This window comes from Caloenas nicobarica, chromosome 5 (genome assembly GCF_036013445.1).
Source record: "Caloenas nicobarica isolate bCalNic1 chromosome 5, bCalNic1.hap1, whole genome shotgun sequence".
NCBI lineage: Eukaryota > Metazoa > Chordata > Aves > Columbiformes > Columbidae > Caloenas > Caloenas nicobarica.
The window spans coordinates 44,438,018-44,458,224 of record NC_088249.1 but is presented as its reverse complement, the minus strand read 5'-3'; the positions used below and the strand labels follow the sequence as shown (position 1 = coordinate 44,458,224).

General features: G+C 40.1%; 1 protein-coding gene across 2 annotated transcripts in view; it reads left to right on the top strand.

The window, feature by feature from the left end:
* TTC17 (tetratricopeptide repeat domain 17) overlaps nucleotides 1-12,547 on the top strand; it is a 60,644-nt gene extending 48,097 nt beyond the window's left edge. For both annotated transcript variants that reach the window (XM_065636950.1, XM_065636949.1), the window contains exons 18-25: nucleotides 373-623; nucleotides 1,260-1,425; nucleotides 3,863-3,983; nucleotides 4,315-4,474; nucleotides 4,968-5,051; nucleotides 6,737-6,856; nucleotides 9,060-9,203; nucleotides 11,523-12,547. In XM_065636950.1, coding sequence (XP_065493022.1) covers nucleotides 373-623; nucleotides 1,260-1,425; nucleotides 3,863-3,983; nucleotides 4,315-4,474; nucleotides 4,968-5,051; nucleotides 6,737-6,856; nucleotides 9,060-9,203; nucleotides 11,523-11,654 — 1,178 coding nt within the window. In that variant the 3' untranslated portion in view covers nucleotides 11,655-12,547. The remainder of the gene's footprint in view (nucleotides 1-372; nucleotides 624-1,259; nucleotides 1,426-3,862; nucleotides 3,984-4,314; nucleotides 4,475-4,967; nucleotides 5,052-6,736; nucleotides 6,857-9,059; nucleotides 9,204-11,522) is intronic.
* The last annotated feature ends 7,660 nt before the right edge of the window (nucleotides 12,548-20,207 follow it).

The window sequence follows — 20,207 nt, the reverse complement described above, 5'->3', positions numbered from 1 at the left end:
TCCCAGACAGAAGGGAAGAAAAACTGTCTATGGTTAAGGTACAGAGAGCTTTATTCCTGTTTATTGCACATATGTAGAAAAAAAGACACCACCTGTTTACTCTCTCAAGCAGGCAGAATTCTGTTTTGGAAAGGAAACTGATTAAAGTGATCTAGGATTGTTGATTTTTGAAGCAACAGTTGATGCTTATTTGCAGTGGGGAAGTCTACATTCTCTAGTCCCCCTCTCCATTTGCAGCACGCAGTGATTAGTCAGTGATACTTGGCTTATGCAAGCAGAAAAGTCAGGTCACAGAAAAAAAGATCCTTTTTATATGATTTGCGGAAGCACCAGGAAAAGCATTTTTGAAGTTTTTATGGTGTTCCATTTTAGATGCAGTCACTGCAGAAAGCAACGGTTCAGAGGGAATGGAGAGTTTAGAAGATGATCAGATGTCTGAAGAGATGCTGGCTTTGGTGGATGAGTTTGAAAACTCTTGGCCTCAGGAAGCTTTTGAAGGGGCACTGGAGGTAAAAGGTCGTCGGATGGACTTGCAGGGAATCCGGGTCCTGAAGAAGGGATCTCAGGATGGACTGGCTAGCTCCTGTTTTGGGGACTGTGGTGATGATGATGAAGCTGAGTGGGTAAGTTTGGATGAGTTTACTTAAGTCTTGTACCAACTTACTATGGTGGAGGAGGGAAGATGAGGACAGTTCAGAGGGTTTAACACTGGAATATAGCTAGGAACTTCCCTTATGGGCCTTAAAAGAGCTGGTTCGTGGCTTACATGAAATGAACAAGTAGTTCCAATCCATCTTCTAAAGGAAAGCCCTACATGTCACTAAAACTGATATCCTAAGTGTTGACTATCAGCAGCAAGAGCTTAGGTGTTGAATGATGCTGGGTGACTTCGAACTTCTTACTCACAGTTACAAAGGAGAAAAGTTTCTAACCAAAAGTTCTGGTTAGCATGAAAACAATGAAATATCTGTTGTCATCATGTTACAAACAAAATACATAATGAACAATGTCTTTCAGTTCTCCAGCAGTTGAATTAGTTTTCTCCTATGTTGGAGGTTGAAGTTGTGTACTTTGCATGGTGTGATACAGTGAAAGTGAGCGGGCCTAGAGAATGGGTTGAGATGGGCAGGGAGGGAGGGAGAGAAAGATCTCATCTGTAACATCTTTGAATCTTTGGGCTAAAACAAGTAGTGTATTGGAGCTGATGACATTCATGGTGTTTCTTACTGTTAACCTTGCTAATGCTGTTCTTTTGGTAGATCACTTTTCAGGTCAAGCGTTTAAAGAAACCGAAAGCTGAAAGCTTGGATCTCCAGGAGCCAGTTGGGAGAAATGGAGAAGAAGGGACTACAGGAGAACATGAAAACTTTTACCAAACAGCCCTAGAGATCAGTGGACCAAAGATACCTTCTCCTGGACCAACAGGTAACCTGCTGCTTCTAGAGAAAGCAAGTTGTTTGCAGCTTTTGTGTTACTACAGTTTATTTCCTTTGCAGCTTTTATATGACACTGGTTTATTACCATAAATACGTGTTACAGACTGCATAGTGAAATATGACTTCTAGATGAGTATGTGGAAAAATTAGAAATCTCTTCCATCTGCATCTCCTTCATGAAGTGCAGCATAACTTTATCTGCTGAATGAAAACTTTCTATTCAATTCCCAGAACTTCTGGGGATGAAGTGGTAAGAGTGGAGAATGGAAGAGGTGTAGATATCGTGAGTAGAAGTAGTAAAAGACAGAGGGGATTTTAGTGGTCTTTTTCTTAAAAACTGGATGGGCAGAGTAGTTTATCAGATGGGAGACACCGCTTCTGACACAAATGCAGGATGAGAGCTTGAACTGATTACTGACTAAACGTAAGACACACGACTTAAAAAGCAGACAGATTAGTCTACTAAAAATAAAATCAATAAAAATATTTAAGTGTTCTGCTTTAATTGGTTTGGTGATATTATAAGAGAAAACTTAGAGGCTATCTTGCAGAAGGCTGTAGCTATGGAAGAATAGAGTTTTGTACCAACATACATGAGGAGGCTTGGAGAGACAGGTGGAGTTTTTGCTAGTTGTGTAACAGGAACTGGAGAGTGGTCTCTTAATTTGGTGCAAGCTGGTTCCACTGGTGTGTCCAGGTGGACAGAAATCATCAGCACATGATTGCTTAGGATGTAAATTTAGAGCTGCTGGAACCTAATGATGCCAAAGAAGAGAACCAAAGTAGCTGGCCCCCATACTTTCTATCTTGCCTTGATTTCATTGGAGCTAAAAATATTAATGTCATAGGGCTGATGTGTAAGCAAAGATGTGTTCTCCAACACATTTTAGTCCTTGACAATAGGGTGACCTAGAAAGTGATTTCACATTTTGAAGGCTTTTACATTAAATCTTGAACAAGCTTCTTTTTTAGCATCTGACAAATGTAAGTTATTGAATGAAACATTTAAGTAGGGGGGAGGGATTACATGAAAACAGACTGTCTTTTGTGAGCGCACACCCCTCCTTTCCTTGATGTATCTTCTCTCCTCCTGAGCTACTTTTGTGGCTTTATTACATAGCGTCCCTCAATTGTGAAGTAGTTATCTTCCTAAGGCTCCTGTGAGGCAGGGTCCGCTGACATGTATTTTGCAAGAACTAAATCACCAAAAGTTTAAGTAACATATTGGAAGTCACTGGCGAGTTCCTGGTAGAACTGGGAAATGACACGAGCTGTCCTGTGTTTGACTAGATCTCTGCCTACTGAACAGTCTCCGTGTCGTGTTTCCATACCTCTCACTATTTTTGCCGTTTGTGGAAATAAGAACTCACAATTAGATCGCTCACGGTGATGATAAGAACTGTTCATTCCCCTTTGAAATTTCCCAGGTTTTCTCAAAGTTAATACTTTACAAAAGGCCTGATGTTGCAAACTTCATTGTTATTTTGCCAAATTATGGTGAAGCGTTTTACTAGAACTTGGATGGCAAATAGGATTTGCATCCAAATGGGCAAAATTTCAGGTAACTAGAAATAAATACTGAGATACTGCCTACATAGCTGGTGTGACAGACTGGCACGTTGTTAAACTTGGCTACGCATTGTGCAAATTTTCTTCCGCAATGAACTTTTCTTATGTTCCAAACAGTTCAGATGTTTCTGGTAGAAGAGGAAAATGTTTTCTGACAGTTAACGCAGGCTGGATTCCCACGGCTTAGTGCAGTATCCACCAAATGTAACGGAAAGATTTCAGTAGGCTTTGGTTCAAATGTGAAGATCAGGTTCTTGTTTCTCCCAGTGATCTATTTGTTAACATAAAGCAAGTTCCCTGCCTTGGTTAACCCCTCTGCAAAATGGGAGGACTAAAGTGTAAGTGCTTAATAGTTTCAGAAATGTTGCTGTCTTGAGTCTAAGAGTGCAGTAAAAGCTACTGTCTGTCTTAAACAATATTAATTGAATAGAAATGTCAGTATTTTGTACCTGGGATTGTCAGAAGATGGAGCAATCAACTTTTGTTAGTTTTCACTGTAGCTGTAGAACATAAATGATGACTCACTTATGAACTTTCTTTAAGGACATTTAAGCAGAGATGTTAACTGTAAACAAGAGTGGTGACTGTTCTGAATCTGTAGCTATTGAAAAGGTGTAATGAAACAGGTTTTAACACTCCACTTCCTAATCTGCCTTGCATAGGATCCAGTTGTGTCCCACAAGTTCCCTTCAGTCCATTTAGGCTCAGGAATGTTCTTAAAGAAATCTGCAGGACTGTGACTTTTATAATGTAGGGAATGTATCCACTGGTATAAAGTATGCTGTGAATCATTGTACCGAAGTAGAATGTCTTTCTGCTTCCAGACGGTTTCTTCTATTTTTTTTTCTTTTCTCAAGGAAAGAGGCGTGACTATCGTAGCCTTGGCTGGCCAAGTCCTGATGAATGTCTGAAACTCCGTAGGGTAGAGCTTACAACTGTAGCCAGCACATGGCTTGCTGTTTCTGCTAAAAACATTGAGTAAGTATCTTGTGTGTAAACCTGAAGTTACTCACACACACAAAGCAAGACAGTTACATGGCCTTCACTGTGCATAAACTGAAGATTTTAGCGTTCTTTGAAGTATGAAAGAACTGCCCAGGATTTCAAAGAAGTTTGAAAACGTGGTATTTCATCAATAGACTTACAAAGAAAAGTGCAAGTGTAGATGGAAGATCAGGTTTCTCTTGCTTCTTGAGCTACTGAAATGCAATTCCACCAGTTTCTGGGCAGCTTATACTCACTAGAGAACTTTGTAATGTCTTCCGTTTTCTTCTCCTGACTGATTCAACTTGTTTTATGACCTTTATAGCATTACAGAACACATTGATTTTGCCACACAGCTGCAAGAACCAGCCATGGAGCCTCTTTGTAACCCAAATTTACCAGCCAGCATGCACACTTTGGACCACCTGCAAGGTGTCTCTAGTCGGGCCAGCTTGCATTACAGCGGAGAAAGTCAACTGAAAGAGGTATGCCAGAGCTGAAGGCTGTCACAGGAAAACAGCTATACCATGGCAGATTCAAGGCACATCTAGCTCAGTGCCCTGCCTCCAGCAGTGACCTTCAGTGAGCAAATGCCTAGATGGAACTGTAAGAACAATGCAAGCTGAAAGCGATACTTTGTATCAGAGTGTTTTTCCAGCCATCTATGATCTGGTCTGAGGGAAATCCTAAAACACCATTAGTGTCTTTGTAATAAATACAAAGCTCTTGATGGATGAATTGGTGAAAGAAAAGTCCAACTAAGCATACATAAAATTCTAGCATTCTTACTATTCAGTGCCATGGAGTTACAAAACTGTATGATGATACAGATAGTATTACACTCAAGATAGACAGTGATGTTTAGGTTGGAACAGGTTACAGCGTTTGTAAAAGGCTGGGAAAAAAATTCAGCCAACAAGAGAGGGACATCTCTTACCAAGGTCCAGCATCTAAGCACTTGTTCTTCCTCTTCCACAGGTGCTACAGAATCTTGGCAAAGACCAGTACTCACCACAGTCATTAGAACAAGTTGGTACTCGAATAGCCAAAGCTTTGGAAAAGGTATGTGTAAATGAGAAAAATGAGAAGTCTGGGCTTGCCGTTCATGACTAACGTAGTGGTCAATCCAGTCTCGAAACATTTGTCTGAAATCCCAGTCAGGGAACAGATCACTACTTGGACTAGGGATTCGTATCTATTCAGCATCTGTAATGCCCTCACAGGTATTTTTTTGAGCTATATCCTGTGTTTACACTATCAAGTGTCTTGCATATCTCTCTACTGAAACAAGCTTGTCAAATTTCCCAATATTTCTAGCCCTGTAGTGAGCAGTATTGCTGGTTGTTGATATATATATTGAACTATTTCAGCAGTTCTCAGCCCTCTTCTTTGTTTTTGTGCTGCATTGACTTGGAGCTAACAGAAGGTTGAGTTAAGCCATGGCTCAACTCCCCAGTCACACTTTTGGCATGCGGCAGTCAGCTGACAGGCAGGGCCTTTCTTTCTTCCCTGCCTGCTTCCTTTTGCCTTTTGCAGTGTTGGGCTGGAGTGTCGGACGCGTTCAGGCAGAGGTGTGGCACCGTGTGCAAGGCTGCACTTCTGTTCTCCCCCAAGAAAACCAAGCTTCCTAGCTAGAGTAAGGCTGTGAAGGACCTCAGCTGAGGGCCTTAGGAAGAAATTATTAGGGACATAGTTTTCCCAGGATCTACAAAGTAGGTAAAGATGCAGGGATTGTTGTTATATGTTTACAGTTAGTGTGAAGGATATCCTAAACTACTACAGAAAAGAGGGCTCAGCCAAAACAATTTGGTGCCCGTAGTCCCTTCTACAGAAAGCCATCTGAGGAACTTACTTGCTTTGAAACTAAAACGAATATACTTTCATCATTCCCGGAAAGATGTTACCTTTTTGCTTATGTTACAAGACTTAGTTTCTTTTCACTTCAGATGTGTACATTTTTTTTCCTCTGAAACACTACAGTTCCCCCTGCAGATATAAGGCTTTATGCAAATAAGCTGAAAATTTAGTGGTGAGACCAGAAACAGAATTCTCAGTAAAGCTAGCTGTGCTGAAAATAAAATGTAGTTCTTCCGTGTACCAGTCTCATTCAGTATTCACAAGAGCTAATCAAACAAATCAAGATGGCTACTTATCTAATTGCTTATGTGAGTGTAAACATTCATTTACTTTATCTGAGTCCACAGAATTCAAGCGCATAGTATTTTCCTTTCTAACACATGACGTGGGAATCAGCCAGCTAGAGGCAACAAACTTAATCAGCTAGGCTTGTGAGGCTTCTGCTTGGAGCTGCATCCCAGACCATCCTTTTTCTTTCCAGTGACTTCAGAGAGCCTATGAGTCCAATCAGCTAACACAGCTAAATTGTTTGCTATATGTTGGGTAATGTGTATACACATGTAGATACTCAGCATCAGACAGCTGGTTATAGAAGCTGTTGTGGCTGCTGAAACTGTTGTTGCTATTTAAAGCTGTTTAGCTGGTCTTCCTTTCTTAAGAAAATTATGTTGCATTTAGAATTTGTTTCATTTGGCAATCTCATTTACCTGGCTATTATATGTATGTTGTTAGATAAGAAACTTTTTTCTGCTCGGAAATAGTTTAATGCTATTTTTTAAGTGTAACACCTTCTACCTCAATATATCAAATAAATTGCAAGAGTGAAAGACAAGAAGACTGTTCACTACAGGTGTTTAAATGACCGTTTCGTTGTGTTCTTCTTTTGCCAGAATCAGACTTCATGGGTCCTCTCTAGCATGGCAGCTCTTTACTGGAGGGTGAAAGGCCAAGGAAAGAAGGCAATTGACTGCTTACGGCAAGCATTGCACTATGCACCCCATCACATGAAGGTGTGCACACATGTGCCCACTACTCAGCTGAAATAATGTTCTGCTTGTTACAATAGAGGTTTCACAGACTATTGTTAAGACCAACACAGTGTATCAAGTATCTGTAATAGCTAGTTGTGAAACCTTTTAGTGTGGACTGTCTCTTTTTTAAAAAATAATAACTAAAAAAAAAAAAACAACTGCAAAGGAAGTTCAGTGTAATTTTCTGCATTTCAGTGAGTTTGTCACCTCTCTGGGCAATGTGAGCTTGACTTCCCCCTGTTATGTAGGACTTTGAATCTTCATCAGCCTTTGGCTGGACAAGTCTTCTAACCAAAGATGTGGGGAGTATATTTTCTGGTTATGCTTTTAAAACGGGGATTATATCTTCTGGTTGTGCTTTTAAAGAGGGGAGGAGGTGATATCTAAAGGAATAACTTAAATGGTTAAATCTTGAGTGTTTGGGCTGTGAATCTCAGCTGGACACTAGTGCCTGACTTTGTGCAACAGTTCTTTGCTTTACTCCAAAACAAGGCACTACTGTGGACATAATCTTGTCTTTAGTGTTTCAGTTGACTAAAGTGCTTTGTACCCTTCATCTTGCCACATGGTATGCTGAGCATTATAATGTTTATTCTTACACACCATGCTCCCCCTTGCAAACTGATAAATGCAATATAGGCTCCATGCTCAACATAGCAGATTTCACTTTGGGACTTGAGCAACAAATCATGTAGCGTTGCAAAATGTACACTCCATTTTAAATCTTGATCTGAAATACTTCTCTAAAAATTGAGAGACCAAGTAATTTACAGTCTCAGGATATTATTTGGAGGATTTAGCCATTAACGGTAGAAATGCTTCAACTAAGAAATGCACATCCCCACTGCACATCCTATGTATCCTATAATTCCATCTCTTTTCCTTATCCTTTTAAAACAAGCTTGGAACCAAGATCTGACACAACAGGCTCTTGCTTATTTTCCTGTCTTTCTATGTAACTGGGAATGGTTCCTCAGAAATTGAGCCTTTAGCTGTGTGACTTGTAAGGGTCAGAGTATGGATTGGAAACTACAATTTGGCAAGATTATGGTGTAGTAGTGCCGTTTTCTAGAAATGTGGTATAATGTTCCTTGGGACTGGCTAACCCCAGATTTGGGCCTTATTTTTGTCTTCCATACCAAAGCTACCTCCAGAGAAAATTGTGGGTCTTGTTTGTAAAGATACAGCTGCAACTTGAACTCAGTGAGAATTAGCACTGAATTAACAGTTATTTAGTATTTTGTTTTATTCTCCACTTTGGTTTTATGCACTCTGTCTACTTTCTTTTGCCTTTTCTCACATAAATAAAAGGTAACTAATTTTCCTGTGGGCTTCTTTTGTGATTCCAACTTCCATAGTATCTGCTTTGCAAACATGAATGACTTATCCACTAAAGGTATTCCTTGCCTTGTGGAGGTCAAGGAGGCAGGGATCAAATATATCCAGAATTTTTTGTTGGCCTGTTGGGGGCACCTAAGACTTGCTACTAAGCAGTATTTTGTCCTTTGAAGGTGTGAAGCACAGCTCCCAGAGAGTCTGTTATGACTGTCAGGGCTCAACAGTTTTCTCAGTCAGACAAGGTCACAGTCTGGAGATCCAGGAAATAAAAAACATACCATTAGTGACTAGCTGAGAAAATCTTATTTATAGCTGTTGTGCAGCATCATACAGGAATTCTGTGGCAGAGTCAGGGTGAAAAACACTGCATCAGTTGCACTAATTGTTAGATCCTTTTTTCAGTTCCCTGCTGCCCCCTTTTGTTCATATTCCTTCTCTTTTTATGCAAAAGCTCAAGAAGGGTGGTCAAACAAAACACCTTGTCATGTCTGAGAATGCATGTCTGGGGAGAAGACTAGTTTAAGAGCATTTAAAAAATAAATGTACATACTAGGACACTTAAGTGAGTTAATTTTTGACTTGTTTGTCTATGCAACAGTAGTGTTTGTGACTACTGTGAGCAGATACATGTGTGTGACGGGTGGTTTTTTGTTTATAACTCAGGTCCAAATGTCCTGTTATAATAAAACAGGCCTGGCTCATCACTTTCAAAGTACCAGATAGTGAAGTGGGTAGTAACCTAGTGAGAGTGGCCAGGTGGTGGAGTCTTCTGTTTATTTTCCTGATCCTGAGACAGTTTCAATGGAAAGAACTTCACTGTTTATTGCTTGCTCTTCTCTTCCAGGATGTACCACTAATAAGCCTAGCAAACATCTTCCACAACGCAAAACTCTGGAATGATGCCATCATTGTGGCTACCATGGCAGTGGAAATAGCACCGCACTTTGTGGTTAATCATTTCACACTGGCAAATGTCTATGTAGCAATGGTGAGTATGCTGCCACCCAGTTATGTCTGTCTTTGGTACAGTATTTATATGTATATAAAAACAGAATTCTCACGAAGAATTTTGAAGGAGCAGAATTCAAGAAATTGGGGTAGGATCAACAAGAAATAATATTTTTGAATGCTAAAGCTCTTACTATTCACTTTACTCTTATTATTCATTAAGTACTTGAAGGCAAACATTTTTATAAGCTGGCTTCAGAATGCTGTCTGCAAAGCTTTGTTAAGACAGTAGCAAATAATTGATAATTTGGGTTGGCTGCCTGTCTGAACCCAGGATATTTTTGTAATATGGGAAATTTAATTATAAATTGTGTCTCTATGCTGAAGACCCGAGCTTAGCATAATAATTAAAACCCAGTTCACAGTTGTGGTGAACAAACACAAGGGAAGTTTAACTTCAATATCTGGATTATCAACACCCAGATTGAACTCGCATTTCTTCATACTGTCTATATATTCCAATCTGCAATTTAGCTTTTGGTGCTTACTCTGAACACAAAATGTTCATCACTTTTATTAATGCTGGTTTGGTTCTTGTGGCTTCCCTCCATAACTTTAACAGGGCCATTGTATTTCAAGGGTAAAAGAGGCACCATTAAAATGAGACATAGTTGATAATATCACATGTCTGTGTCAAAAGTATCTTCGATGACATGGTACTGTGTATCCCTGCCAGTTTTCTTCACTAGTCATAGATTTGCCCTTGATGTTTTGCTCCTGTGGTTGAGGGGATCATGGAAATAACAAGGCAAGTTGAGCAGATAATCATGTATTATGGCTGTCAGGCTTGAGAAGAGTTGAAATGCACAATGCTGTCAAACACATAGTGGAAACAAACTTAAGGAGGGCATAACTTTGTTCTGTTAAGGTATTATTTTGGACTATTGTTTGAAAGAAATTAAGTAAAAGTTCGATGCTTGGGTTGCCAGTGTCTTTTAAAGTAGCACAGTGCCTCAGGATAACTTCATTCTCCCTGGATCTGAGTGATTTCTCAATGAAACCCCATATTCATTACAAGAAATGACTGTAGCAACAGGACAAAATGTATCTTCTGGATCAAATTATACTAACATAAAGACAGGTTAGTTTATTTACATCATCTTTAACCTGCTGTATTTGAGAGCTGACTTTGACCAGCAGGTTGTAGAAGCTGTAATGGTAATTAATAGTATAGTGTTATAGCAGCCGACATTCCACTATTTGCAAAACTTTTCAGTAAGTTGTCTTACAAAGGGGAAATAGTTGGCCATGTTAAGGACTGAGAACTTTGGATGGGTGCTATAGGAACGATTGGTGTAGGAACCTAAAGGAGCATCAAAATAATATCAGATCACAGAAAATATAAATGATTACATCTAAAAATGGAAAAATTTGATTCTTGTTTTCATTGCTCTTTGCCAGTGCTCCAACAAACTAATATGGCATTTTCTATGTAATTCCTGTTGAAACTGTATTAAAATACACCTTTTTTAAATCAAGACTTCACAACTTGCATTGATCTGGTTGGTGTTTATAATGTGGCTAGAAATTAACATTATCTCTGTTGTGCAAATAGTTACTGAGAAAAGGAACTTAAGGGAACAAAAAGAGTGTTGGAAGTGACTGAACAACCTAGACTGTTTGGGGTCTTTCCCCCTCTTGTTTTCCTTCTAATACACTATTGGTTGTTGGCATACTTTCCTAGTTAATAAAAAAGTGGAGTGGCATAGGTAATTGGATTTCAGCTGTATAAAAGTAGATGTTATTTCAGCATGAATGCTTCTTACTACCATTCTGGAGTCCAGTTTGTCAATTGAAATTGTCTATCTACTATATACTCTTTAAGTTTTGGGTTTGGTTTGGTTTGTGTTTGCTTTCTTTACTTTGAGTAATCTTTTAAAAATAGTTTCAAGTTGTTCCTAAAAATATTAGCTTTTCAGCAAAGTTGATGTTTTTGCATTGTCCAACATTTTAAAGCTTTGATCTATGTAAATTCTGACTTAAATATCTTTTTAAAGTTACTTCTACAGCAAGAATGCTGACATCTACTATTTAAAGGAAAAGGCATGAACATTGGTCAGTAACGCTCAGCAGTGATTTGACTCCCTTCCATGGATTGTGCAGAATTGTGTCATTAGCCCATGAAAGCATCAGAATTATTTAGGGAAGAGAAGGGAGGGAAAAAACCCTCAACTATGAGGGTTGGTTCAGTTACTTTAGTGCATACCATACTACTCAACTGCTTAGGACAGGAATGACACAGAAAATGTGTTTAGTGTTTTTAGAATCTGACTCTGCAATCTTCTTTCTTTCTTTACAGGAAGAGTTTGAAAAGGCAATGAAATGGTATGAGTCAACACTAAAACTTCAGCCGGAGTTTGCTCCAGCAAAGAATCGAATCCGCACCATTCAGTGTCATTTACTTATGAAAAAAGAGCGACGATCTCCTTAGAGATCAGCATCTTTCTTTTTTTAAAATCTCATTATTCTCTATTCTGCTTTTAAGTGTGCTAAGATAAATTGATGAATCAAAATTTTTAACAAGACTTTAAAAAAGAGATGGGATTTGGATTAAGTGTTCTTTTTTTTTTCCTCAGATATAGACGTGTCTTTGGAAAATATATGTCACAGACCATAATTTTAAAACATCTGTGTAAATATTAAACCAAGAAACTTCCATGAGTCCATGACCACCTGTACCAGGACCCAGGCACTGTTAGTTTTTCCTTAATGCTCTGATTGGCATCAGCATCCAAAATAACTTGCTTCCTGCCTTATAATCTAAGTCAACGGAAATGCAAAGCACACACTCATATCAAATAGTAAGAAGAGATAATCAGAAATTCATCCATGTAAAATTCATGCTTTGCCCAGTCTTGTTCATTCCATACCACACTACCTGCTGTTTTAGAAGGAGGAGGACAGGATTTTGAATGTTTATTAAAAATATTAGGAACATCAAGCATTTTTGGAATTGTTTATTTCTGTTGGGGGATAAGGAGAAGGGAACCGCAGGTCACTAAAGTCGAAGTGGTTTTTAATCTTACTTGTGGAAAAAGAAATGGTAAAAATCCCAATAAGATGTTTTATATTTGTAAATTCACAGCCCTCTGCCTCCCTGGGTGGTTGATTTACTAATTCTTTGTTCACTGTATTTCTAGCCATTTCAGAATAAGGTGCAAGTTTGTGCTCACTCTGAGCCATACTTTCAGCTGCTGAGGACGAGAGAAGCGGTGTCAAGATATCATCAGCAAATAAGTCAGGTGGAAAATTTCCAAATCAGTTCTCTCTTTGGTTGGTGGAGGACATGATTCTCCAGACATCATTGTTGAATCAACAAGGGCACATATTTGAAATAAATTGTTTATCAACAAACCACAACTTCTAAGGTGTGTGTGTTATGCGCCATTTGCAAGAGTGTCGGCTTGCGGAGCTACAGCTTTTCCTCGGGAGCAGACAGAGCTGGGAGGCAGGAAAGCCTTTATCACTCCTGATCAGACAGCGATTTTCTGTGTATCCATGGAAAATTCCCTTCATCTCTGTGCCCGACTCCTTTTCCGTGACAGAAGGAAATGAGGGAAAGTTAACTAAATCAGCTGTCTGTCATGTAACTTACCCTCCAGCTTTTAGTGTTAAACACACTGCGTAGTGATTCTTTTTAAAGAACTAACACTGTTTATGAACTTACTCATTTTTTCCATCTTTTTCCTCTTTCCATGATGCAAATTAAGAGCAAGTATGGCAGTGGTGGAAACTGACGTCAAAGTAATTTTTTTAGTACTGTAACTTTTTACTTCATAAAAGGATCCCTGAATATTTTTACATATAATTGATGATGAGCAGTTCTAATGCAAACTTTACCTCTGTTATATTGCAAGTTATTTTTGTTCATCTAGGAAGACTGACAGAGGTATGAGCAAGTGCTACTGTTGGGTACATTTTTATTAAAAATGGGTGAATGTGTTAAATTTTTGTCAACAGAATCAACAGCATGTCAAATTTTATTCCCTTCCCAAGGCTACTTGAAGGCTGGATGTTGTTGACTAGAGGCAGATGTAGCTGTATCTGTATCAGCTCCAAGAGGAAGATCACTTTCCAGAAGGTCTGATACACTACCACTAGGATCATGGACTGGGATAATGAATTACAGAGATTTCTTACACAGGGGTGTAGGAGGGGAACCCAGAAAGGCACGTACAAGTAAATGGAAAGGTGTTTCATTTGAGCTATTAAAAAGAGGAAAGGCTTTTCCTTGAACAAAAGCATTGCACAGAGAGGCTGCTTTTATTCAGTTTCATTAACTGATCTGCTTTACTTTTATAGTTGTTGATAAATACTTGGCAGTCAAATATATTTGGTAAATTTTCCATTTCATTTGCTAGTTTTAAAATGTAATATGCAAAAACTCTTGGTACAGAGGATCCACCTTACTAGCTTTCCTAATGTATCATGTGGTCAAATCAAATAATTGCCACATGCTGAAGTCTTTTCTACTGCATCTGTCTCTGATGGTGGGAGATGCTGGGATTTAAGTGGAGAGTAAGGCTGGTCCTTAACCATCTGAAGCAGCAATATGTGGAGCACAGATGGTCATCCTTGGCTTTGACAAAATATGGAATTAAAATAGACCTTTTCTGAATCACCAAGGATTATGCTCATTGACAGCACTGATGGGCACTTTAAAAAAAAGCCATTAATACTCATGTCAGTTTACATCTTGCTTACTGTAGTATTTTTTTTTTGTTTTAAGAATTGCAACAAGGTGCACTGTATGCAGACATCATACAAAAGGCAGGAACGCTAAGTTTTTGTCTGCGTGACCATACTATAAATTGGTATTGCCACCAAGGACATAGCAGGCTATTGCTCTTCTTGCTCTATTTGCATTTCCAGAGAACTTGCAACTTATAAATGGTTCTTGCAAACTGCAGTAGTCTGACTTAATGTAATTTTTTTCTGAATCTTGGTTAAGTACTTTAAGGGAATGTGTACTGCCTTACTCTCATAAAATTTGTATGTACAGCTGTTCATTTGCTACTTGGCTGCTGTATGCTGTACCTGCCATACAAGTAATTTTTAAATAGCCCGCGCTTCCCTCTTAACTGTATTTTTAGAAATTTTAGGGAATTCCTCTGCATAAGCAGTACATGAAGCTGAAGGAGGGAAGCAAAAAGATCTGCTTGAGAGCATAAACATGACCTAACGCTAGCAATAGTGTATCTCAAAGATTTCACCAGTTGATGAATCTACTGGGGAATGCTGGCTCCTGCCCTTGGAAGAGCTGAATGGAAGACTCTCTTATCTCTGTGCCTTCAGCCCTCCTGTATAAATGCAAAGAATGGTGGTTTTGAGTGGTTTGGTTGTGTTCAAATATTAGTGGAAGAAGTAATTATACTGATTTTAGGAACAGAAGACAAGTTGGGTAGTCCGTTGAAAGGAAAGCCTTTGATTTTTACAGAGAAAAGGTGTGACTCTGCAGGATGAGCTAGGTATTGAAGGATGACATCCATCTCTTTCCATTTAAGCTATTTTAAAATAAGCTAAGGTAGTTGACTAGGCTCTATCTTCAGTAAATGGAAAAGATTATTATCTTGAGAGGGTGATCCACCCTCCCTGTTGTATAGCGTGACAAATTGCCTGTTTAAACTGCCTGTTCCTTTCCATTGACTTTTGAGGTACTCTTGACCAACTGAACTTCAATACGATTTCTAATAATGAGACTTAATAATTAATTTCATATTGACTGACTCTGCTAAACACACCACCAAAGTAGTCTAATTTAAGGATGACACTGCCATAGGTAAATGGCAAAATCCTCTCAAAAAAAAGGGGTTTTGTCAGTTGTTTTCAGAGCATGCCCAGAAATTAAGTATAGGGGGCAGGGGCATGGGGGTGTGGGGGGAGAAGTCTCCATTTGTTTGCAGGTAGCACGATGCTCCTGACAACCAGGGGCTTTTGAGGGGAAAAGCTACAGGAAGAGAATCAGATACTTACATCTATGGAGTGGGATTTTTGATTCGCTGTTGATGGCATAGTTGTACTGATCAGGGCTGCACTGATGCCATATAAAAAAGAAAACCCAAAAATACTGTGTTGGCACCCAATGTGACCATAGCATCACATTCAAGCAACACATTTTACAATACAATATAGGCTGGGATCTTAATTTCCATCACCTGTGGACACCTTGCATCACCTATGATGGCTGTTGTTTGTTTGTTTTTCCTGAAAATATTAATCAGAAAAGTTTTTTGATGGAGCTTACAACCTTCTTTCTGCATTCTAAACCTTCCTCCTTCCCTCTTACAGGAAAAAGATTAAAAACAAACAAAAAAACCATAACCTCTCCCTAACAACTGTATGATATAGCCAAAGATGCTGTAGTAGCTCTGTTGCAATACTGTGATATGATGTTTTTTGCTTCCTGTGATTTTCAGTAGCTGCCGTGAACTTGTCTGGCTAGCAATTTAGGACCTCCTGGGTTTAGATCTGCTTCATGAGTATCCTCATCGTTCCTTCCTATCCTCATCGTTGTCCTCCTGTATGACTTCAGGCAAGGCATTTTCCCTCCTCGCCGCGCATCTCTTCCTCCCACACGTTGTCTGATGTCTTTTTAGAACATATGGGGTTTTTTGGATCTGAAATCATCGCTGTTTATGTCTTTATATGAGAAACAGTTGTAGTGCCAAAGAATACAAATAGTAGCAACACAAATTAAAAACAACTGTGTGGAGACCTATGAAGTGAGGAATAGAAAGAGTTTAATAGTCTCTGTATCAGCACTGAAAGAATGAAAGTGCTTTAGAAGAACTTCCCTTGACATTCAGAAAAATGTGAGCTCCTACTCCAGAGCTACTGGATGTTGTGTGGCAGGATCAGGGTGGTCCTCCTGTCTCAAGCATCACTTAGAGGTGTCCTTCTGGAGTGCTGCAGGTTGCCTTGATTTCTCAGAGGACCAGCTGGCCGTGTTTGGGTCAACAAGTCTCTCTTGAAAGAAATGTCCTTAAAGAGTAAGGTTTGTCACTTGTGGGGTTGCTTTTGCTGACTATTTTTCTTCTTAATTCGCTGAATGTACTCAAGTGTGCCAGTATTGATTCAAACAAAGAAAACGTGTCTATGAACACTGAGGCTTATGAAGTTTTCGTATCAATTTGTGGTCTTGCTGAAGTCTGATGGCTGGTCATCTGTGAGAGCCAACAGAACGTTGTCCTACAAATGAGTACCAGGAAAGGACAGGCACTGAGCTTAAAGGCAATTTATTTTTATAATTAATTTTAGGGAATCTGCACAAGAGTGACACAATCTATATTCTGTACATATAATGTTAAGAAAGCGTAAGTCTTGTACTTTAAGCTTTTCTTGTTTTTAAGTACTGAAAAGCTCAGGACTGGTTAGGAACAGTGTTTTGATACGGCTGACTGCTTAAAAAAAAGCAGCCCCTCGAACTTTTGCAAGTATTTGATTTTTTTAACCTTTTAAACCTAATTATCTGCTTCTGGGTTCCAGAGCAAAAATAACAGTAACTGAGTTCAGTAGTCCCAGAGGAGGTGCAATGACAATGCCATAGAAGGAACAGTTTCAAATACCAGTGAGCATCAGTTAGCTTTGTGGTATTTTCAATTCAGACGAATTGGCTTAAGACAGGTGTTTTGATTTGTTGGTTTTTTTCTCTTTAATCTAGTTTCAGGCTGCTCCTTCCATGTTCAGTCCTTCAGAATCAGATTATTACTAGTCTAACGGAGTTGTGCTATTTCTATTTATTTGTGCCCATGGCATGCCAGGTGTTGCACAGAAGAGCCAGCCTGTTATGAAGGGTGTACAGCCCCGGACATCAGCCCAGAGCAGACTTTCAGTGCTTACAGACTTTGTCTGTGGAGCTCATTCCATGGTGAAGGATCAGGTGGCTGTTCAGTCAAACCTTCCGGCTGCTTTCCTCCCACAGTAACACCACTGTTTAAAAATCCGAGCAATCCACATTCCTCTGAGGAGAGGACGGTACTCCGCCAAACCCAGTGGTCATTCTAGTACAATTTAATGCAAGACTTTCAACCTGAATTTTTGACTGTTTTGCTTTTTGATCTAAATCCAATCTGGTCTTCTCTCTGTAATTGTCTAAATCTCCTGTTGTTTTTTTAAAAAAGAAATTATTTCCTAGAGCTGCGGGAGTTACAGATTACAGTATGATAGCATGAGTTACCACTGTCTTACGAGTGCCTTTTGCTGCACCCTATCTTGTCATCCAGGTGCTGAGGAGCAAAGCAGCAGTAGTATTTAAAAAGCACTAAGAGGCACTAACTTGTGGGCAGATGCAATGCAAACAAAATAAATGGTTGGGGGAAGTCAGTTTTATCCAACTGCCATGCTAGGAGCTAAGGTAGTAAACCATGTTCTCCAGGAACCGGGAAAAGAAACAGACTTTAGTGGTGAGACCTCAGACGACGGAGGAAAAGCACCAGGTAAGGGCAAGGAAGCCAAGGGTCCTGCTTTTCTAGCATATGAGGCTGTTTCTGGCTGCAGGAGCAGACAAGATAAGAAGGACAAAGAGGTGGCTTGGGTGTATGGTTTCTTCTGGTGGTCTGCAGAAATCGGAGAAGGAGAAGGGCATCTGAGAAGCTGTGAGCTGATGCTGCAAAACCACTGCGGAACAGTGGGCACCTGCCATTGACACGTAGCCCTTTGCATGTCGGGGTGTGCCTGCCATGCGTCCTCGTTGTCTTTGGAGGATGAGAGCTGCTCAGCCTCCCCAGACAGTGCAGGTGTGGGTGCTGGGGGACAAGCAGAAGCACAGAAACATCCCCCAGTTGATGGGACGAGAGCTCCCAGAGCACCTGCCCAGCTCCCAGCGCGGAGGGAGGTCCCGCAGCCCGGGACAGGGTGCCTGAGAGCGCCCTGCCCTGCCCCACCAGCCCCTGGTGCACCAGTGTCCCTCCTTGGAACACGGTTGTGAAACACTGCGGAGTTTCCTCCCATGACTTTGGCAGTCCATTTTCTAAATTCTAGACATTTTAGCACCCATAGTCTCCCAGGGCAGAGAGTTCCAGAGTTCAATTTAGTTTCTGGTGAAGGAGTATCAGTTTGTTTTCAACGCGCCAGTTTCATGTGGTGCTTCCTACTTCTTGTATTAGAAGAGACTGTGAACAGTTGTTCTCCCTTATCTAAGACATGTCTTTTTGACTAAACCAAGGCCTGACTAGACTTGGTTTGGCTTTTAGCCTACTAACTTGTTTAGGAAGGCATAACACTTACTCAAAAGTGATTTTTTTTTTCCACAAAGAGACTGTACAGAATCTGCAATCTGCTTTTTTTCTGACTTCTCCACCTGGACTGCAAATACTGCTGGAAAAGAAAGATCAGGATGTGATTAAGGTAACTGAGGTGTTGACACCAGGGTGACCAATCTACAACCCACACACCAGATTCATCTTCTGGCCCATGCACTCTTGACCTCTTTCTCGGGGCCTTGCAGGTGCAGCACGGTCTGTGTCTTGTCGTGTGGAGCCATCTGAGTAAGAGTTTTCTACACAAGTGGGTGGCATGTCTCTCTCTAAGTGTGGAGGAACACACACGTTCACATAACAAGAAGTACACGACACACGCCCTGGCTTATCAGGTTACAGAAATAGGACACTTGTTTGCTGATCATTTGATGATCATGCATCTGGCCATAAAAAAACTCAGTGGGGTCACAAGCAAATGCTTTCTGAAAGACTTTGTACTGGGTGGCATTGCCTGCCCTACTACACCAGTGTCTTTGCATACCAGCATATGAATGCATGGATATACCTCTACGAGAAGCAACCCTGTGGTTAGTTGTGACCACAGGGTATAAAATAAATCACCGATTCATTCACCGAGCTAATTCTATTAACTATTAGACTGCCATCACAAAAACTGGAACTAAAACCTTTGTAATCTGTGCATTATCTGTTGATTACAGTAGTGTCTTGTGGTCTTTTTCAGTGAACTGAGAGAGGTGAATTGAATGATCTTCCAAACACTAATTAATTAATTCCTGACTGTCATCATAGGGTGATTTTAATTACTTAGAGCAGCTTGGTCAGCATGTCAGGTTGCAAAAGCTCTGCAAGTGTTTTTTGTCACTGTAGGTTTACATGGGCCTTCCTTTAAATTTCTATAGCAACACGCCCCTTGTGCCTGAATGCAATAGCCATCCTTAGCAGGAGCATCACTAAAAGCTCTTAAACAATTGGGTGGTTACAACCTGACTGAAGTCCTCTCCAGCTTCTGCAGCTGAGGCAGGAAGGACAGCATTTCCTCAGGAGCAGATCAGATCGGTGCAGCACTGGTGCTGGCATCCTGATGAAGAGCCCTGTGTCCTTGTTCATAAACAGGATATTTGTCCTGTTTCTGAAACAAGGAGTGTTTCTTATGAACCACTTTCCCCTAAAATGTTTCAAAGACATTTTGACCAGAGGAACAAAGAGTTGGGCATGTTTTAGTGTAAGCAAGGCTTTTTTCTGCAACTGGAGGACCTGCAAAATAGAAAAGGAAAAACAACAAAAAACACCTGGGTGGGATTTTCCTTAGAAACTCTTTAGAAGAGAAGCCAGGACAAACCACTTCTGTGCTGACTGTAGTTTTACTGTTCCTCAGCGCCAGGTGGAGTAGAGCCTGCCCATTACATGAATCCAGGGACAGGGCTTTCTTTCCATCATTTTATTTATTGTCTTAGCCCTGAGCACACTTTTTTTTGCCTCCCTTTTTTTTGGCGGGGGGAGACTGGCTGAGTGACAGTTGTAGTTCTTTCAGTCTGGATAGAATGTCCTACTGTATCAGATTACTGTGCTTTGTCTGTTCAACATACAACCCTTCAAGTTAGTGAAAAAGGACAAGACTTTCTAACATTGTCAGCGTGGCACTAGGAAGTTTGCGAGGGGAATGAGAAGTGTGGATGAATTCATAATATCAGTTAAAAAGTTGATGTTTAGCAGAATGAACAACCAGGGCACAGTAGATAAGATGGAAATGAATTCATCCCTGTGAC